Here is a 16,914-nt window from a genome sequence, read left to right as displayed (position 1 = left end):
GTCTCTATAACTAAGGAACCAAAACAGGGTTAAATTCTTCCTGTTACACTAACAACTACTTTTCATGCTTTTGCCCTACTTTTCTCATACTGCAGCAGCCAAACCTAGAGAGTTCTTCGATTCTTCCACATTGCCCAAGTTGAGGAGTTCTATACTCTCTGATACGGTCGCAGCAGTCAGCGGAAGGGAGCCAGCCCGAGGCCAGCAGCATCCAGACTCCCGGCCAAGCCCGTTCAGCTGTCCTCAGCAGCCCTTAGTGCAACGCCTCCGGTGCTTGATCCTGCAGAAAAACGCTCTGGTTCAGGTAGCTTTACATTTAATTGACAAACACAGTGGTTTGTCATCCTGCTAAAAATTAGCTTGCATTGATCTTTTCAGAACCTACCTTGAAAAAATTGCTGACTTTAGCCTTGGTCTCAAGTCCTTACTGGGCTCAGTTTGTCCCTTCTATTTGCCACTCCTCTTTTTATGAGCAGCTGGTTGGGGGGGCGTCTGTTTTACGTACAGTAGAATTTGCCAGTTTTGAGTAGATGGTTCTGTGAGTTTTTGGACACACGTATACAGTCTTGCTGCCACCACAGTCGTGACCTAGAACAACTCACCAGTTCTTTGCTTCCCTCTGCAGTCATTCCCTCCCCTTGCTCGCTGGTTCCCGCATGTTACTTTCTCTTTTCTTGAATTTCATAGAGTCGTGCATTATATGGTTTTTAAGTCTGACGTTTTTTCACTGAGCATGATGTTTTAGAGATTGATTTTATGTTGTTGCCAGTGTCAAAAAGTTCTTATTTATTGCTAAGTGTACCGTTGTATGGATATCTTGTCATCAGATGAACAGATTTGGGCCTTTATGAATAAAGCTGCTGTGAAACAGTCACACACGCAGCTCTTTGTATAGACATAGTCAGTACGTACCAAGGAGTGAAATTGCTGGGTCACGTGATCACTGCATGATGAACTTTTTAAGAACTACCAAAACGTTTTCCAAAGTGGCTCTTCCATTTTTGATTCACACAGGATTACATGAAATCTGATTTGCTCCATCTCCTTGCCGGCAAATGATATTACCAATCTTTTAAAATTTTGCTATTCTAGTGCATGTGTAGTGGTATCTTATTGTGGTTTTAATTTACATTTCCCTGTTTGCCAGTGAGGTTGACCATCTTTTCATGTGCTTATATGCAATCTGTAAATCTTCTTTAGTGAACTTACGTGTTCAAATGCTTATTTTTATTGGATTATCATCTTTTCACTGATTTGTAAACATTCTTTATTCTGGACACAAAAGCTTTGTCAGATATATACACCTATATGTATGTGATATATATCTCACAAATATTTTAAGTGTGTGACTTCCTTAACAGCATCTTTGGAAGAGCAAAAGTTTTCATTTTGATGAAGTCTGATTGATTTTTTTCTTAATATAAAGTTTGAGCTTTTTGTGTCCTATTTAGAAATCTTTCCTAACCCAAGTAACTGATTTGCTCTTTTTCTTATGAAAAGTTCTATAGTTTTAGGTCTTAAAATTAGATCTGTGATCCAATTTGTTAATTTTTGAGTTACGGTTGCATTAGTATTATGGTGTGATGTAAGGATCAATGTTTATTTTGATTGCATATAAATATTCAGTTTCTAGTTACCAATTTTTTGAAAAGACTATCCTTTTTTATTTTATTATTTTTTTTAAAGATTTTTTATTTATTTGAGAGAGAGAATGAGATAGAGAGAGAGAGCATGAGAGGGGGGAGGGTGCGAGGGGAGAAGCAGACTCACCGCCGAGCAGGGACCCCGATGCGGGACTCGATTCCCTGGACTCCAGGATCATGACCTGAGGCCGAAGGCAGTCGCTTAACCAACTGAGCCACCCAGGCGCCCAAGACTATCCTTTTTTAAACTGCCTTGATGTCCTTGTCAGAAGTCAGTAGGCGGTATATGTGAGGGTCTATTTATGTTTTAGTGGTTTATATGGCTTTATACCACTGCCTTGATTAGTGTGGCTTTATATGTCTTGAAATCATACAGTTTTGTTCTTTTTCAAATTGTTTTGGCCATTTTAGGTCATTTTCCGTATGAATTTTAGAATTAACATAAATGTACACAAAGCCTGCTAAAATTTTTATTGGGATTTTTTTATACATTGTAATATTAGTTTCAGGTGTACAATATAGTGGTTCAACAATTCTGTATATCACCTGATGCTCATCACCACAAGTGCCTCCTTAATCCCCATCACCTATTCAGTACCCGTCCTCCCCTGCTTCTGGTAACGTTAGTTTTTTTTTTTTTTCCAAGTTTTTATTTAAATTCCAGGATAATTAACATACAGTACAATACTGCTTTCAGGGTTATAATTTAGTGATTCAGCACTTTCATACATCACCCAGTGCTCATTACAACAAGTGCACTCCTCAGTCCCCATCATGTATTTTACCCATCCCCCACCCCACCTCCCTCTGGTGACTGTCAGTTTGTTCTCTATAGTTAAGAGTCTGTTTCTTGGTTTGCTTCTCTCTTTTCTCTCCCATGCTCATTTGTTTTATTTCTCAAACTTCACATATGAGTGAAATCGTATGGTATATGTCTTTATCCTGCAGACTGATTTCACTTCGCATAATACTCTCAAGCTCTATCACAAATGGAAGATTTCATTCTTTTTTATGGCTGAGTAATATTCCATTGTATGTATATGTGTGTGTGTGTGTGTGTTTATATATATATATATATATATATATACACGTATATATATGTATATATATCTCACCTCTTCTTTATCCTTTCATCAGTCAGTGGACACTTGGGCTGTTTCCATAATCTGGCTATTGTTGATAATGCTGCTATAAACATCAGGGTGCATGTATCCTTTTGAGTTTGTATTTTTGTATTCTTTGGGTAAATACCTAATAGTACAATTGCTGGATCATAGGGTAGTTCTATTTTTTTAACTTTTTGAAGAACCTCCATACTGTTTTCCAGAGTGGCTGCATCAGTTTACATTCCCACCAGCAGTACAAGAGGATTCCCCTTTCTCCACATCCTTGTCAACACCTGTTGTTTTGTGTATTGTTGATTTTAGTCATTCTGACAGGTGTGAGATGATGTTGCATTGTATTTTGATTTACATTTCCCTGATGATCAGTGATGATGAGCATCTTTTCATGTGTCTGTTTGCCATCTGTATGTCTTCTTTGGAAAAATGTCTATTCATGCCTTCTACCCATTTTTTAATTGGATTATTTGTTTTTTTGGGTGCTGAGTTGTAGAAGTTCTTTATATATTTTGGATACTAATCCTTTATCAGAGATGTCATTTGCAAATATCTTCTCCCATTCTGTAGGTTGCCTTATTTAGTTTTATTGATTGTTTATACCTTTGCTGTGCAGGAGCTTCTTATTTTGATGAAGTCCCAATAGTTTATTTTGCTTTTGTTTCCCTTGCTTCTGCAGACATATCTAGAAAGAAGTTGCTATGGCTGATCTCAGAGGTTACTGCAAGTGTTCTTGTCTAGCTAGATTTCTAGCTGCCTCTTCTCTCGTTCTTTTTCCCACAAATTCTAGGCACCCTTGGCCTTCTTGAATTCCAAACTCTGTCTTTTCAACCGAGTTAAGATCTCCAGGCTCAGTTTGGCTTCTTCCTTCTTGTACTGAAGCCTTGAAACTATTCCAGCAGGAGCTAATGTCGTTGTAGCACTTACTTCACTTGTTTCCCTTGTCTTAGGGATCACTGCCTTGCATGCCTGTTGTTCAGTGTCTGAATCTGCTCCTGTTTCAGACATTCTGCCCAGTTTTCCAGTTGTTTAAAGCAGGAAAGGTGGTTTTTTCAATCACTGTTGAATTAACATCAGATCTGGAAGCAGAAGTTTTGCTACTCTTTTAAATTCTTTGATCATGTGTCCCTGCTTTCATATATTTATACCTTTTAAAATCTGAGCTCACCAAAACTGTGTAAAACTTTATTTTATTAGAACTCACCAGCTCTTTTCCTCTCTAGTGAGCATTAATTATAGCTTTATGATCAGAGTTTTACTTTTTGGAATACCCTGTCAAATTCTCCTTGAATGTGATTCATCACAAATGTATGGAACATATACCACGTGCTACTATGTTAGTTGCGAAAAATGCAAAGATGAATAAAGTACTGGATTATGTTCGTGTTTTCTCTAGATTTTTTGAAATTTGTGTTTTTAAGGTCTAGAGCAGTGCTTTGCAAAATATAATCATAACTGGTACTAGTCTGCGAAGTGTTTGTGATGATGGACAACACATTAGCACATTATTTAGCTCACCTGCATTTTTTTTTTTTTAACTAAAGCAGAATTTTCTTGAAAGAAGCAGTGTGTGGCTTAGATGCTGGCAAAAGCTCCTTCTTTCATTGTAGGCAGGTAATAAAGAGTTCATGATCTAGAGTATACGTGTGACAATGCCTAGCATCCCCTTCCTTGGCTGTTTGGAACTTTTGGCACTGATTCCTAAGGAATTTATTTTATGGCTGATAACCCGTTTTTGGGACTTCTTACAAACATCTTGGTCAGTTTTGTTTTTACACTGGTACATTCAAATTGAAACCACTTTGGCAATAGAAAACACATGTGGGACACCATTGTGCTCTCTGCTGGAAGGAAAGAGGAGAGCTTCAGGACTCCTCCCTGGTATTGGAATTATATCCATTCTGATGTCCTAGAAAGAAATTTTCCCTTCCCTGTTCATAAGTACCTTTTTTCCTCTCTTTCCCCCCCTCATTCTGACAAGGATTTATTTCATCTCAATTCCCCATTCTCATTTCCTTGCCATTTGTTGACTGATGAGTCTCATCCTCTCTAATTGTAACAGAAAATGTCACCACCTAAAGAAAATGATTGTCACACACACTAGTAAAGATCTAGAATGGGAAAGAGAAGGCAATGAGTGTGAGAACCCCTTGAAAAGACTTGTGTTTTCTTTCTTTTTCAGTGGAGAGCTCTCCAGAGAGCCTAAAGAATGATTTCTCTAGTAGCCATGCTATTACAGTATTCAAAGACAAGAGTCACGGAGCCATGGACCAGCTCTCTTTGATCTTGTCTCCTGAGCACCAGATTTCCCAGAAGCTCTACATTCCTCGGAGCACAGCCACTGCTGCCTTAGGAGCTGCTGCACGGTTAGCCACCTCCAAGAGCCTCTTACACTGGTACCCCCAGTGTGAAAAGGATGGAAGCATGAGGGAGGGAGGAGGGGAGAAAATAATAAGCCAGGTGCTTTAGGGCTTGGTGATTTCCCAAGGTCAAAACGAGGAGGTATTGAGACAAAACGGTATTTTGATAGTTGATGCCTTTGTCTTTCTGTGTGATCGTATGTTAGCTTTATTTTGCAAACAGTGTACTTTGTTGTGTAAGTATTGATATTTAATGTTAGTTTTAATTTTTATTGACAGTGTTTCTTATTCCATATAATTTTGTTCACCTTAATGTAGTTTAAAGGAATTTTTATTTTTTGTTGTTTTTGTGTGTGTTTCTATAAATGTTTTTCTTGTACATATCATGACTGATAAAACTGAAAAACTAATGTTTTGTGATCCATATTTAGTAAGACAAAAATTATCTCAGATTCTTATTTCCAGAAAAAGGATGTCTGAATTATAAAGACTGCTTTTTCTTTTTCATTTGAAATTTTCTATATCATAGAGATAATTCAGGGCTCCAATTCTTACCATTATTATTTCTTTGAAATGCTAGGATCAGTCAGAAAGTCCACATCCTGAAGCTTTGGTCATGTAAACACTTGCACATTTAAAAAAATGTAAGTAGTCTTTCAGTACAGGCAGTTTCCTGAAGACTAATAACAAAATTCTAGAGACTGGTTGTTGAAACTTGCCTGCACCGTCTCTGTAGGCCTCCCAGGAGCTTCATTGTTTAAGCATCTGTGGGACATGGTGTTCTCTGAAGTCAAATTGTGTGAAACACCATATAGCTAAAGGTATGAACTATCAAGAATAAACAAGAGACCGAAAGGTGAAATTAAAGAATATGAATGGTACTAGTTTAAATTCTTTGTGGTAAAATACTGGACTTATCCCCAAATTTAAAAAAATTGAATACAGATGCATTTCTTGGAGTAAAATCTGAGAAAGAGCTGTGAATTACTCGTGTGCCGAATATAACTCGATTCTCACCTTCCAGACCCCTCCTCTAAGGCCTCCTGTTTCAGTATTACATGGCAGAGCTGGCCCCTACTTCCTTTCTCTCTTTCTACAGTAAGGATTTCTCTTCATCTGAACAACTTAATCAGCAAAATGTCCACTGAGGAAGGGGGTGAGATGAAAGTAAATATGAAGTACATTTAAATTTAGACTATTACTGGCTGAAACTTCTTTCTTAGAATTAAGCAATTATGAAACAAAGTTAAACCTTGAGTCTCTAACTACTGATGTGTTTTGGTTTAAAAACCTTAGAGAAAACATATTTAATACAATAAAATTTAAAAATCCAGATTCATCTTAAATTCCAGTATATCTGTAAGAATGATGATATTCTAATTAACAACAAAAAAAGGTAATCTGGAAACACCACTGATAGTTGATCCAACAGAAAGAACAGGTTCCCATTGGGGTTTTTTGTGATTTTATATCAGACATCTTTATTGGAGAAGACAGCTGGAAAGTTACATGAAAGTTAAATATAGGACAGTTAAATATCATTTATGATAATCGAAACTGGAAAAGTTCTGTTTTTCATGTAGGTTTAGGTAATTACCCACAACTTGTTTCTAAAGAAGAAAATTCATTTTGGAATATGCTTCTTAGAATTCTTCCTTTAAAGAAGCCAGGTTTGAGTAATATACTTCACTTCTCCAGATGGGCAGTCATTGGGGTTGGGGCAAAGTGAATCTGGTAATATTTACATATTTAGTAGGTCATACTATAACTCTCTCTGTAATAGCATGAGCTACCAGGAGGAACTCTGCCAATGCTGGCTAACCTGGCAGCAACTAATTTTACACTTTGCCAGTTAGATGGGGGGTTATGGAATCAGTGTGCTAATAAGGCTCATTGTAATCCCATCCATTTGCAAATGGCCAGATAGACAATCGTTTTAGACAGAGGCATCTCAAACTCATGAGTGTCAATACACTTTGAAAGAAGCCTATTTATAAATTAATAGTTAACATCCTGAGTGAGCAGAGTGAAGAATGAACCTCTGAGAGGCTTGGACAGCCTATCTGCCAATTTGTTTACCTACCTTCTCCAATAAGGTGGGTTTTGCTTGGTAGTTAACTAAAATAGCCCAAAGTATCAAAAAAAAAAAAATGTACTAGATCATTTGAACTTGAATAAATAGATTCATGTATATGGGCAGGAATAGCAATAAGAAATGTTAAAAAGGTAGATGCTCTGCAGTTTAGGGTTAAGTTAATTATATTGTACAAAGATGGGTTGACATGTTTTATACTTACAACAGTCCCCCTCCCCATATTTTTGTTGTTAAGGATCCATCAGAAGTAATGGAGTTCCCCAAGAAGTGTTGACTGAGAAGTGGGAGCTTGAGTGTGTGAGAGGGAATGGGGATGAGAACATAAAGGAAAATCCTGGTTATAAACTCTTTAGGGATGGAAGAAGGAGTAGCTTTACTAATAACCACTCAGGTTTTAAATCCAGTGGCTTGTAACCAATACCTGTCTCCCATCTAAAAACACATCATGGGATATCAAAAGAGGGGCCCTTCCAGCTGCAGTCAGCTATGCCTGTACCCACCCTGTGACTCTCACATCTGAGATGCCGCTGCCCATTTCAAGGCATAGGGATAACTAGAGGCTTCTGCCTATAGTCAGATTCTGTCTAACCTGAAGACTTAGAATTAGAGTTTTAATCTAAAGGGGTCCTTAGATGAAGAAAATTGAACCCTAGAAAGACTGAATCATCTATGGTCACATGCCTTAAATTCCCTTACGGGCTGACTCTTAGCTCAGCACCCTTTCCACAGGAAAATATTGCAACTCTGTCTTGTGTAGTTTAAATGATTTGGTGCCAGAAGACATAGTTTGGTAGATAAGCCCAAAAGAATGGTGGTTCTGTTAGCTGAGCAAACCCCTGGTGTTGGAAGGGAGAGAGATTGATTTTTACAAGATCTTGTATTCTTGAATGTGGCTAGCTTAAATAACAGTGGGCCAATTCTGTGGCTAAAGAATCTGAATGGTGTGGGCGGCACGGTAAGGGATGAGAAACCAGCATCTTACAGAGCAGTTTTCAGCTTCCTCCTGACATTTATACATGTATAGCCAGGCTTTTCTAACAAACTTTTGATATCTTTTCAGAATTAAATTCATCTTATTTATGCATACAGTGTCGTGGACAGCATTATTCATAATTTTGCAGGAGCCATCACTGAGACAATTCAAAATTTTCATTTCCTGGAGCCCGTTCAGATCTTGACGTTTTCCAAGATGCCAACCAAAGTGCATAGCAACTCGATCTGCCTGTATTCTTTGAACATAGCCCTATTCCTAACAGTTGGGTGTCATTTGTCTCATTTAGTCAGTCACCAGTCAACCTAGGAAGCTCTTGGTGTCATTAGCCTATTGGAACCAGAATACTTTAAATTCTGCTATTTTTAACCAGGTAGACAAATTATTTTAACTTCTCAGTCAAGGTGTTCTCTAACATTTAGAAACACAGTTGACTTATGTGCCACTTTTCACATGAAATTGAGTGTTTGACCCACTTCAAACCTGAGTGGAGAATTTATTCACAGCTAAAATTTCTTGGTTGTAAGCATAGTTTTCAAGAAATGCTTTTAGGTTTCTGTTTGGTATAAACTTTGTTTTAAATTTTGGTTAAAATTTTTAAAAATATTTTTTAATTTATGGAAAAATGTTTATAAGGAACTATGTTTACTTGATTATTATGTCTTAGTGCAATTTAGATAAATAATTTGATGAGGAAACCAAACTTAGGACTCTTTCTCTGCTCTCTAAACTTTTGTTATGGAACTAATGGGAAGTTATTGGGATCAATATGATTGGCCTAATGTTTGGAATTTGTAACAGCATTTTGTTTGATTTATATATTTATGAAGTTGGAATTTGTGTTGTCAAAAAATGTCGAGGTGTTTTTTTGTAACTAGCTTTTGTTGTGATGATTCTGCAGGAATGAACATTTCACTTAAATATGTGACCCAAAGAACTTAGTTGACTAAAATACAAAATTTGCTTATATAGTTGTGCAAACAGATTTAACACTCTTACTGGATAAAATATTTTTCTTCATTTTTGGCATGACCTTTTTATTCTTGACCTTTGTAAACCGTTGCTATGTTGTAGGTAAATACTTTTGTTCCATGAAGTTGGAATTTGTTCACACTGGAGCCACGTCTTAAGTAGCTGACCGCCACATTTTAGACTTGTGTTATTTCTCCTATTAGTACAATATGTCAAACCCTTCTCAGCCATGTTCCGGTTTCTTAAATTCTCTTCTGAGACTTCCCACACACACACTACCGAACCTGCTCTCCACTTGCAGCTGTAATTCCGCGCTCTTTCAGCTGCTCACTGGATTGCCCAAGTCCCCATTCAGAGCCTTTGTTTGCTACAGTAGCTCTTCTGCCCGGAGCAGATTATTTCTAGGTGATTCTCAAACTCCATTCAGGTGGTTTGGTCAAACTTATCCTTAATCTGTCGTTCCACGGACCGTAAGTAGGAACCAGTCAGCTCAGTTCATTTCTTACTGCAAAAAATGACTCCTTGAAAAAAGTATGAGTATGAGCTGTCATTCATATGTTCTGATGAAAAATCTCTTCTGATACCATATATAGGAAAATACCTGTCAGCTAAGTGAGCCTCTGTGTGTACCACGATATCGACTATGAAGCAAAGTGTATCCCCACAGGATGTTCCGTTTCTTCCCCGTGATGCCTGTCTTGCTCCTTCCAAATGGATAACTGTCTTCCCTTCTGCTTGGAAGGATGAAACTTAAACATACATGATATGGGCCAGAGTCAAAAGTTTACTCTTTCTTTTCTGAATTTTAAAAGTAATAACATTCCTGTACTGATCTGGACTAGGATAGTTAAATAAATTGGGAGTACGGGGGTGGAACGTTTGGCTATAATTGATAGCATACTTTTCGCGCCTCATGTTTTAGGTAGTGGAGCATCTGTTTATGATTAGCTAGAATGTGATCTCCCATCACCTTTTCTACAATTGATGTTGATTTAATTTTGCTAAACTTTCTAGATTCAGAAACATAACTCCACCAAAACTTTTTGGTCTTTATGTAGTTTTTGCTTGGAATTGACTTTATCCAGATTCATGAGGCTCAGCAAAGTTGTCTCAAAACCTTAAGAGAAAAATGGCAAGTTTTTCAATAAAAGCCAAATCAGGTGTAGCAAACATCAGTGTAGGTAAGTATCAGTAAAATCTGCCATCACCTTAGGCTAAGCCACCTTTATTGTCTTTTCTGGCATGGGGTAGATGTTCAGTAAGTTTTACTGAGTGAATGAGTAAACAAGATAGAATAGGGTATAAGGTTCGTTGAAGTCTTGATCTTTTTTCTACAATTCTATGTTCTGAATGTCTATAAAACAAGGCTTTATTGGGAAGAGTCTAATCAAACATGAGCAAACATCCTTAAACTGCCTAAGGTTGAATAAAGAGCATGTTCTCCAGATAAGAGAACTGAGTAGAAAGACCAAATATTTTGTCTAGGTTATTCTTCTACACAAACCATACTTCGTTACTTTTCTGGTTTGGTTCGTGAAAGAAAATGGCCAAAAAAAAAGGGGGGGCCGTTTGATATTTGCAGCTGAGTTCTTAGCAATCAGCCTCTATAGCGTCCTTCCAGAAAAGTTTATCAAATTGGCTCTTTTTAGTTTATCGTTCTCTATTCGTGGAGGCATACCTCTGACATCCCAGTTCATTTTCCAGAAAGTCTTTCAGCACCACAGACCCAGGTTCGGTGATGAAACAAATGCATTTAAAAGTGCTCTTTAGGGTTAATATATTACTTTGGACGTAAACTGCTTTTCATGGACTTTCTGGTGGCCTCTCGAGTTTTGGGGCTAAATTGAGTTGTAATGAAGAGGGTAGGGCAAGGCCTGTGGCAGTGTCATACCCTGCCAAATAATGATTCCAGGGACAACAGTGAAATGAGGGACGCCCTAGTAGCTCAGTTGGTCAAGCGTCTGCCTTTGGCTCAGGTCATGATCCCAGGGTCCTGGGATCGAGTCCCGCATTGGCCTCGCTGCTCACTGGGGAGTCTGCTTCTCCCTCTGCCCCTCCCCCTGCTTGTGCGCACGTGCTCGCTCTCTGATAAAATCTTCAAAAAAAAAAGTGAAATGAAAGAAATTGAAGAATCTGCTCTCCTTACCAAGAAACCCTTTTTGGTTTTTTGGTGAATTTTCTGCCATTCATTCTTTTTAAGAACATATTGATGAGGTTTTCTGTTTTGAATTCAGTGTGCGAATGTGATCTAAAAACATTAAGGCAACTTAAGAAATGAGCAGGGAAACCACCACTAGCTTTAAATGTGTTCGCTGGTAAAAGTAAACTTACGGATTCCCACTGACAAATACAATGCTGGTGATGGACCATGACCACGCATTGCTGAGGCAGTAGTTTGCAAGCCTGGCCTTGTATAATCACCTGGAGGAGTGTTGAAAAAGCCTGCACAGCTTGGATCACTTCGTCCCCCAAAGGCCCTGATTTAATCGGTCTCCTGTGGTTCAGTGAGCAGCAAGGCCCAGAACCACTGTGCAGGAGGATTCCCGACTCTGTCCTGAATGGGAAAAACCACACACGGACACATGTCCTGCCCTTCCTCTAAACTTTAGAGGCGTGATTCTCAGGGGAGGGGCTAGAGGAGCAGATGGCTGGTGAGGAGAGCACTTTTTCAAATGAGTCAGGCTTCCCGCTCTGGCTTGCCATCTAACTCCTCCTTTGCCTTTCTGCCTGGTGCTAGTGAGCCCACCGTCCACCCTCCCCTCCCTGCCTTCCAGGCATCCCTGGTGCTGGCCGCTGCTGGAACAGACAGAAGTTGGGAACTCTTGCGTTAGAAACAGGGTCGTGACAGCCTACAGCAACTGATTTTTTAAGTTTAATTGTGTGGGTTTTTTTTGTTTTTAAAGATCTCATTTATTTGACAGAGACAGAGACAGCGAGAGCAGGAACACAAGCAGGGGGAGTGGGAGAGGGAGAAGCCGGCTTCCCGCCGAGCAGGGACCACCACGCGGGGCTTGATCCCAGGACTCTGGGATCGTGACCCTAGCCGAAGGCAGTTTAATTGTAACAATGCAGGAGATTTTCAGGAGCACGGTACAATATTAACCATAGGCCCAGTGTTGTACAGCAGACCTCTAGAACTTACCCATCATGCATTATTGAAGCATTAACCCCACTGATTAGCAACTCCCCATTTCCCACACACTGATCTTAATTTGGTCATCATGTTCTTTTATATCCCACGGTGGCACTTTCCCACTAAATACTATAGGGCTTTAATGTGGGCTTGAACTGTGGTGGCCTTTACCCCCTCTCAGTAGGGACCAGATGTGATGGCAGCCTGGAAAGTGCTGAAGCCACGCGCCCAAGAGGGGAGCCAGTGTGACGCTCACTCTACTGTTGTTTCCTAACCAGACAACAGTCATTTTACTGGGAACCTTGATACGAAACCTGAACAAAGCTGAATTTCCTGCTGTCTTTGGAAGGAGTCTGCAGGAATGTTAGGGTGGTCTGGTGTCAACACAGGGCTTTAGCTGAGGGCTTGTCGGGTGATCGTCCTGGGGCTTTCTTTTTAGACGACATAGAGCTGAGCTTTCAGGGGCAGTTGCTGAAACGGGAAGCGGAAGTAGTACGTGGACACCTCGTGGGAGTTTTAATTTAGGGATTATAAGCCTAGGATTTCTCTACTTGAATTGCTCCTCAGAGTAGAGCTGATGAAGAGAGTATTTCACCAATGCTGGATTTAAAAAACAACAACTTTTTGTTGTATGAAGCCTTCTTCGCCGAGGCGGTTTTGCCCACTCCTCACTGCCAGGGGGCGCTCTAGGACAGGCGTTCTGTTGCCAAGCCAGATCCTTTGAAATACTTCCTACCTCACCGCACAGTTGAATTGTTGAGTTGGAAGTGGAGCTTGGAGCTCACTTCTTCCAACCTCTCTTTTTACTTGAAAAAACAAGCTGAGTGACATAAAGTGAATTTGGGGGGTAAATAAAGGTCTTAGAGTAATTCTTATTGGGTGATCTTCTTTCCCACAGTTTAAAATTCCTCCCATTTGACCTTACTCTTGTAAGCCGCTTGTTTACACAACTTAGACTTTATTACTTTGTGGCTATTTTTATCCCCCCAGACGGTGGGGAGACACCAACAAGCCTCTACTCATATTCAGAAGCAACAACTACTAATTCTATCTTGCTCTGTTGAAAAAAAATCTAAGAAAAAATAAATCACCTTTCCATCTTTATTTTAGACTTTCCAGGGCAGACAGGTTCTTACCTCCTTTATAAGTTTCTGTTGTAGGGAAAAGAAAGCAAAATTCTTATGATTTAGGCACATTTTGAGTCTTTAAATAAAGGGATTTTTTTTACTCCAGTGCGTTGAATTTTGTGTGTGTGTGTGTGTATGTTTTCTGGGGGAAGGTTCCTCAGATTCTCAGAAATGATTAAGAATGCCTGCAGGAATTCTGCATCCTGTGTTACAAGACTGAAGGCTCTCCAGGTTCTCCAGGGAGATGGAAAACAACAATTAACCCTTGTGACTTCACTCTCAAGACAAGCAAGGTCCCTGGTGTAGAGAGTGGGTTTGACTCATGATGAGATCTTGAGTCCATTATAATAACTGTCACTTGTCGAGGGCTTTACACGTTGCAACGCAGCAGAGACAGCTACCATCAAAAGTTAATGAGTTTAGATCACATTAGACAAGGATAGTATTACCCAAGACAGGAAATTATTTTATAAGTTCTGCACCCTGTTTGCTTCTGGGCAGCACTGCATTTACAAAAGGGGTTGACCAGCATTCCTAAGAGAATTGCTTGGATAGTAAGAGCTTTGTTGCATTCATATAATGTGCCACGAGCTGTTGGTTCCAAGTGTTTTACGTAGATTATCTCATTTAATCCTTGTAACAACACTAGGGGGTAGGTGCTCTATTACTCCCATTTTACAGATAGGGGAATTGAGACACCGAAAGGTTAAGTATCTTACTACACTGACCGAACTTAATACTGTGTCATAGTAATGTTAATATCAACTTACTAAATACTTAGGATATGCTGTACCTTTTACATATTTAATTTTCACAGCATCCTTATTACTCTTTCTCACAAGAGGAGAAACTTGTAGCTCAGAAAATGAAGTAACTTACTCAAAGTCACATCTAGTAAGTTGCAGGAACTAAATATGTCTGATTCCTCCAAAGAGTCATCTCTATTGTTTTCCATCATGCTTCTCCTATTCCCTCTTAAACCCACTCCTGTTCTGCCTGTGCCATTCTGCCCAACGTGTTCCTGGTCAGGTGTCCAGCGATCTCTGTGGAATTCAGTAGTCAGCCCTCAGTCCTCACCACGTCCGACCTGTCAGCAGCGTTTGACACTTCCTCTCCTTCAGGGACATCACATTCTCTAGGCTTCCCTCGTACTTGTAGGTCAGTCCTCCACACCTCCTTTTCTGGCTTCTCCTCTTCGCCCTGACCTCTTACTGCTGAAGGGCAGCAGGCCTCGCTTTCTCGCTGAGTTCATTCAGGCTCGTGGCTTTAATTACCATCTACATCCCGGAGATTTAGATTTTTGTCTCCAGCTCAGAACTCTATCCTGAGCTCCATACTCAAATTCTTATGTGACCTTTCTGCTCAGATACCCAAATGCCATTTCAAGCTTAGCAGGTCCAAAATGGCACTCATGATCTTGGCCCCACCCGCGCCTCGCACCACACCACGTCCTGAGCCTTCTGTAAACTAGTTGTCGAACTCCCTGCATCTAACTACCCAGACCAAAATCCTTGGAGTTATCGCCGGCTCTTCCCTTTCTCTCATATCCTGCACCCAGTGAGTCAGGAGATCCTATTGGCTGTACCTTCAAAATGTATCTGGGTTTGCACCTCTTCCCACTGCCTGTGCTCTTCTCACCTGGTCTGAATCATGGTGTTTGGCCTGGGTTGCTTCAACCGCTTCATCTAGTTCCCCTGCTGCCTACTGCACTGTTTCCTCAGTTCTCCACAAAACAGCCAGGGAGAACCAGTCAAGCTCTAAGTCTACTGGAATCCCTCTTTTGCTCAAGACCCTCCAAGAGCTCCCAGTCTTCCTGAGTCCCTGCAATGGCGCTCAAGGGGTGGTATTGGCCAGATAAAACACAGGATGCCCAGTTCAATTTGGATTTCAGATAAACAATAATTTTTTAGCATAAGTGTGTCTCATGCAATATTTGGGACATAATTATACTTTTAAAATATTATGAATCTGAAACTCAAAATAACTGGGAATCCATGTTTTTATTTGCTAAATCTGCCAACAGTACCCACCAGGTCTGACATGATGCCCCCCGCCGCAGCCTGTCTCTGACCTCGTCTCCCACAATCTCCCCCTTGCTCACTCCATTCCACCCACACTGACCATGTTTTCCTTGAGTACAACCACGCAGCTCCCAGCTTTGACTTTGCCAGCTGTTCTCCCTCCAGTATCTGCATCTTCTCAAAGAGGTCATTATGAAAATTACTACTTAATCCCCACGCTCCTGATCGCCCCCTCCCCCCACTTACCCTGCTCTACTTTTTTCCCCATAGCACCTAACTTCATATACCTTTTAATTCTGTATTGTCTGTGTCCATCAACCAGCATGTAAATTCCCCACAAGGCAGGTATCTTTGCTTTGTTCAGTATTGTATCCCGAGAGGCTAAAACAACAGCACACAGTTACACGATAAATATTTGTTGAATGATGGAATGATTTCAAAAGCCTGTGTTCCTTTCCCTTGCATTATATCCCCTCCGTTCCAACTTGCCTTAGGACAAATATCTGAAGAACCTGAGAGTGTAGAGGCCGGAGAGATTATTGGCCAAGATGGGGAGTGCACTTACATCCCAGCTGCCACAGCCCTTTGGTCCTGAGTCAGGGCACGGGACCGTCCACACCTCTCTGCCTGGGCAAGTACGGTGTTCCTGGACCCTCGGCCTTGCCCTCTATTTAACAAAAAAACTTGTTTCTTTTCTATGTGCCAGGACTTACGCAAAACTCCAAGGATCCGAGGATAAACAAGACAATTCCTACTTAGAAGGACCTTACAGTGAGGTTCCTGCCTGTCTGATCAAATGAAAGGGAATGGGGCCCGACGGGCCACATTTGCCCCTTTTCCAAAGAAAGCGCCACAGCTTTCCAGGTGCCCCTTACAGCCTGTCATCTCCCCGTGGGTTTTTTCCTCTTCTGGTAACCCCCAAGAGAAAACCCGAGCGGCTGGGAAGCAGAAGCAGCGAGAAGCACATCTGCTCTACCCTCCCGGTGACCCCGGCGCCGCACAGATCAATTACAGCGCGCGCAGGAAGCCGGTTGGCGTCAGTCTCCGATGACGTCAACAGGAAGGTGCAGCGGGAGAGCGAGGACCCGCACCGGGAAGCGGGTTTGCTGCTGAAAATCCCTGGCCTCCACCACATCCCAGGAGCAAAACTCGTGACAACGGGGATACTGATGTTTACTCAATGGCTTTGTATACATTTTCAACCCACCTGATTTCTGCACTCTTCTGTTGCTGAATTACTGAAGAGAGAAATGACCGTCTTAACATGCCGCAGCTAACTAGAAAAATCTAGGGCAGTTCGCGGAAGTCGTGGTAACATGGCTGAAATGCATTAGAGAAAGAAGTATCTTTGCGGGAGGATGGTTTTCTCGTCTCTCTTCCCCCCTGCATTCTAGCTAGCCTGGCAGCATGTCTCTGTCACTAGATGAGAGGCCTGTCATTTTCTAATTCAATGA

General features: G+C 40.7%; 1 protein-coding gene across 1 annotated transcript in view; it reads left to right on the top strand.

The window, feature by feature from the left end:
* The window catches only part of TDRD5 (tudor domain containing 5), a 94,491-nt gene extending 85,274 nt beyond the window's left edge, over positions 1 to 9,217 (top strand). The window contains 4 exon segments of the mRNA XM_035722342.1: positions 96 to 218; positions 220 to 304; positions 4,944 to 5,161; positions 5,163 to 9,217. Coding sequence (XP_035578235.1) covers positions 96 to 218; positions 220 to 304; positions 4,944 to 5,161; positions 5,163 to 5,189 — 453 coding nt within the window. The 3' untranslated portion in view covers positions 5,190 to 9,217.
* Positions 9,218 to 16,914: the final 7,697 nt, after the last annotated feature.

This window comes from Zalophus californianus, chromosome 10 (assembly GCF_009762305.2).
Source record: "Zalophus californianus isolate mZalCal1 chromosome 10, mZalCal1.pri.v2, whole genome shotgun sequence".
Lineage (NCBI taxonomy): Eukaryota > Metazoa > Chordata > Mammalia > Carnivora > Otariidae > Zalophus > Zalophus californianus.
This window is presented reverse-complemented; position numbering and strand designations above follow the sequence as displayed.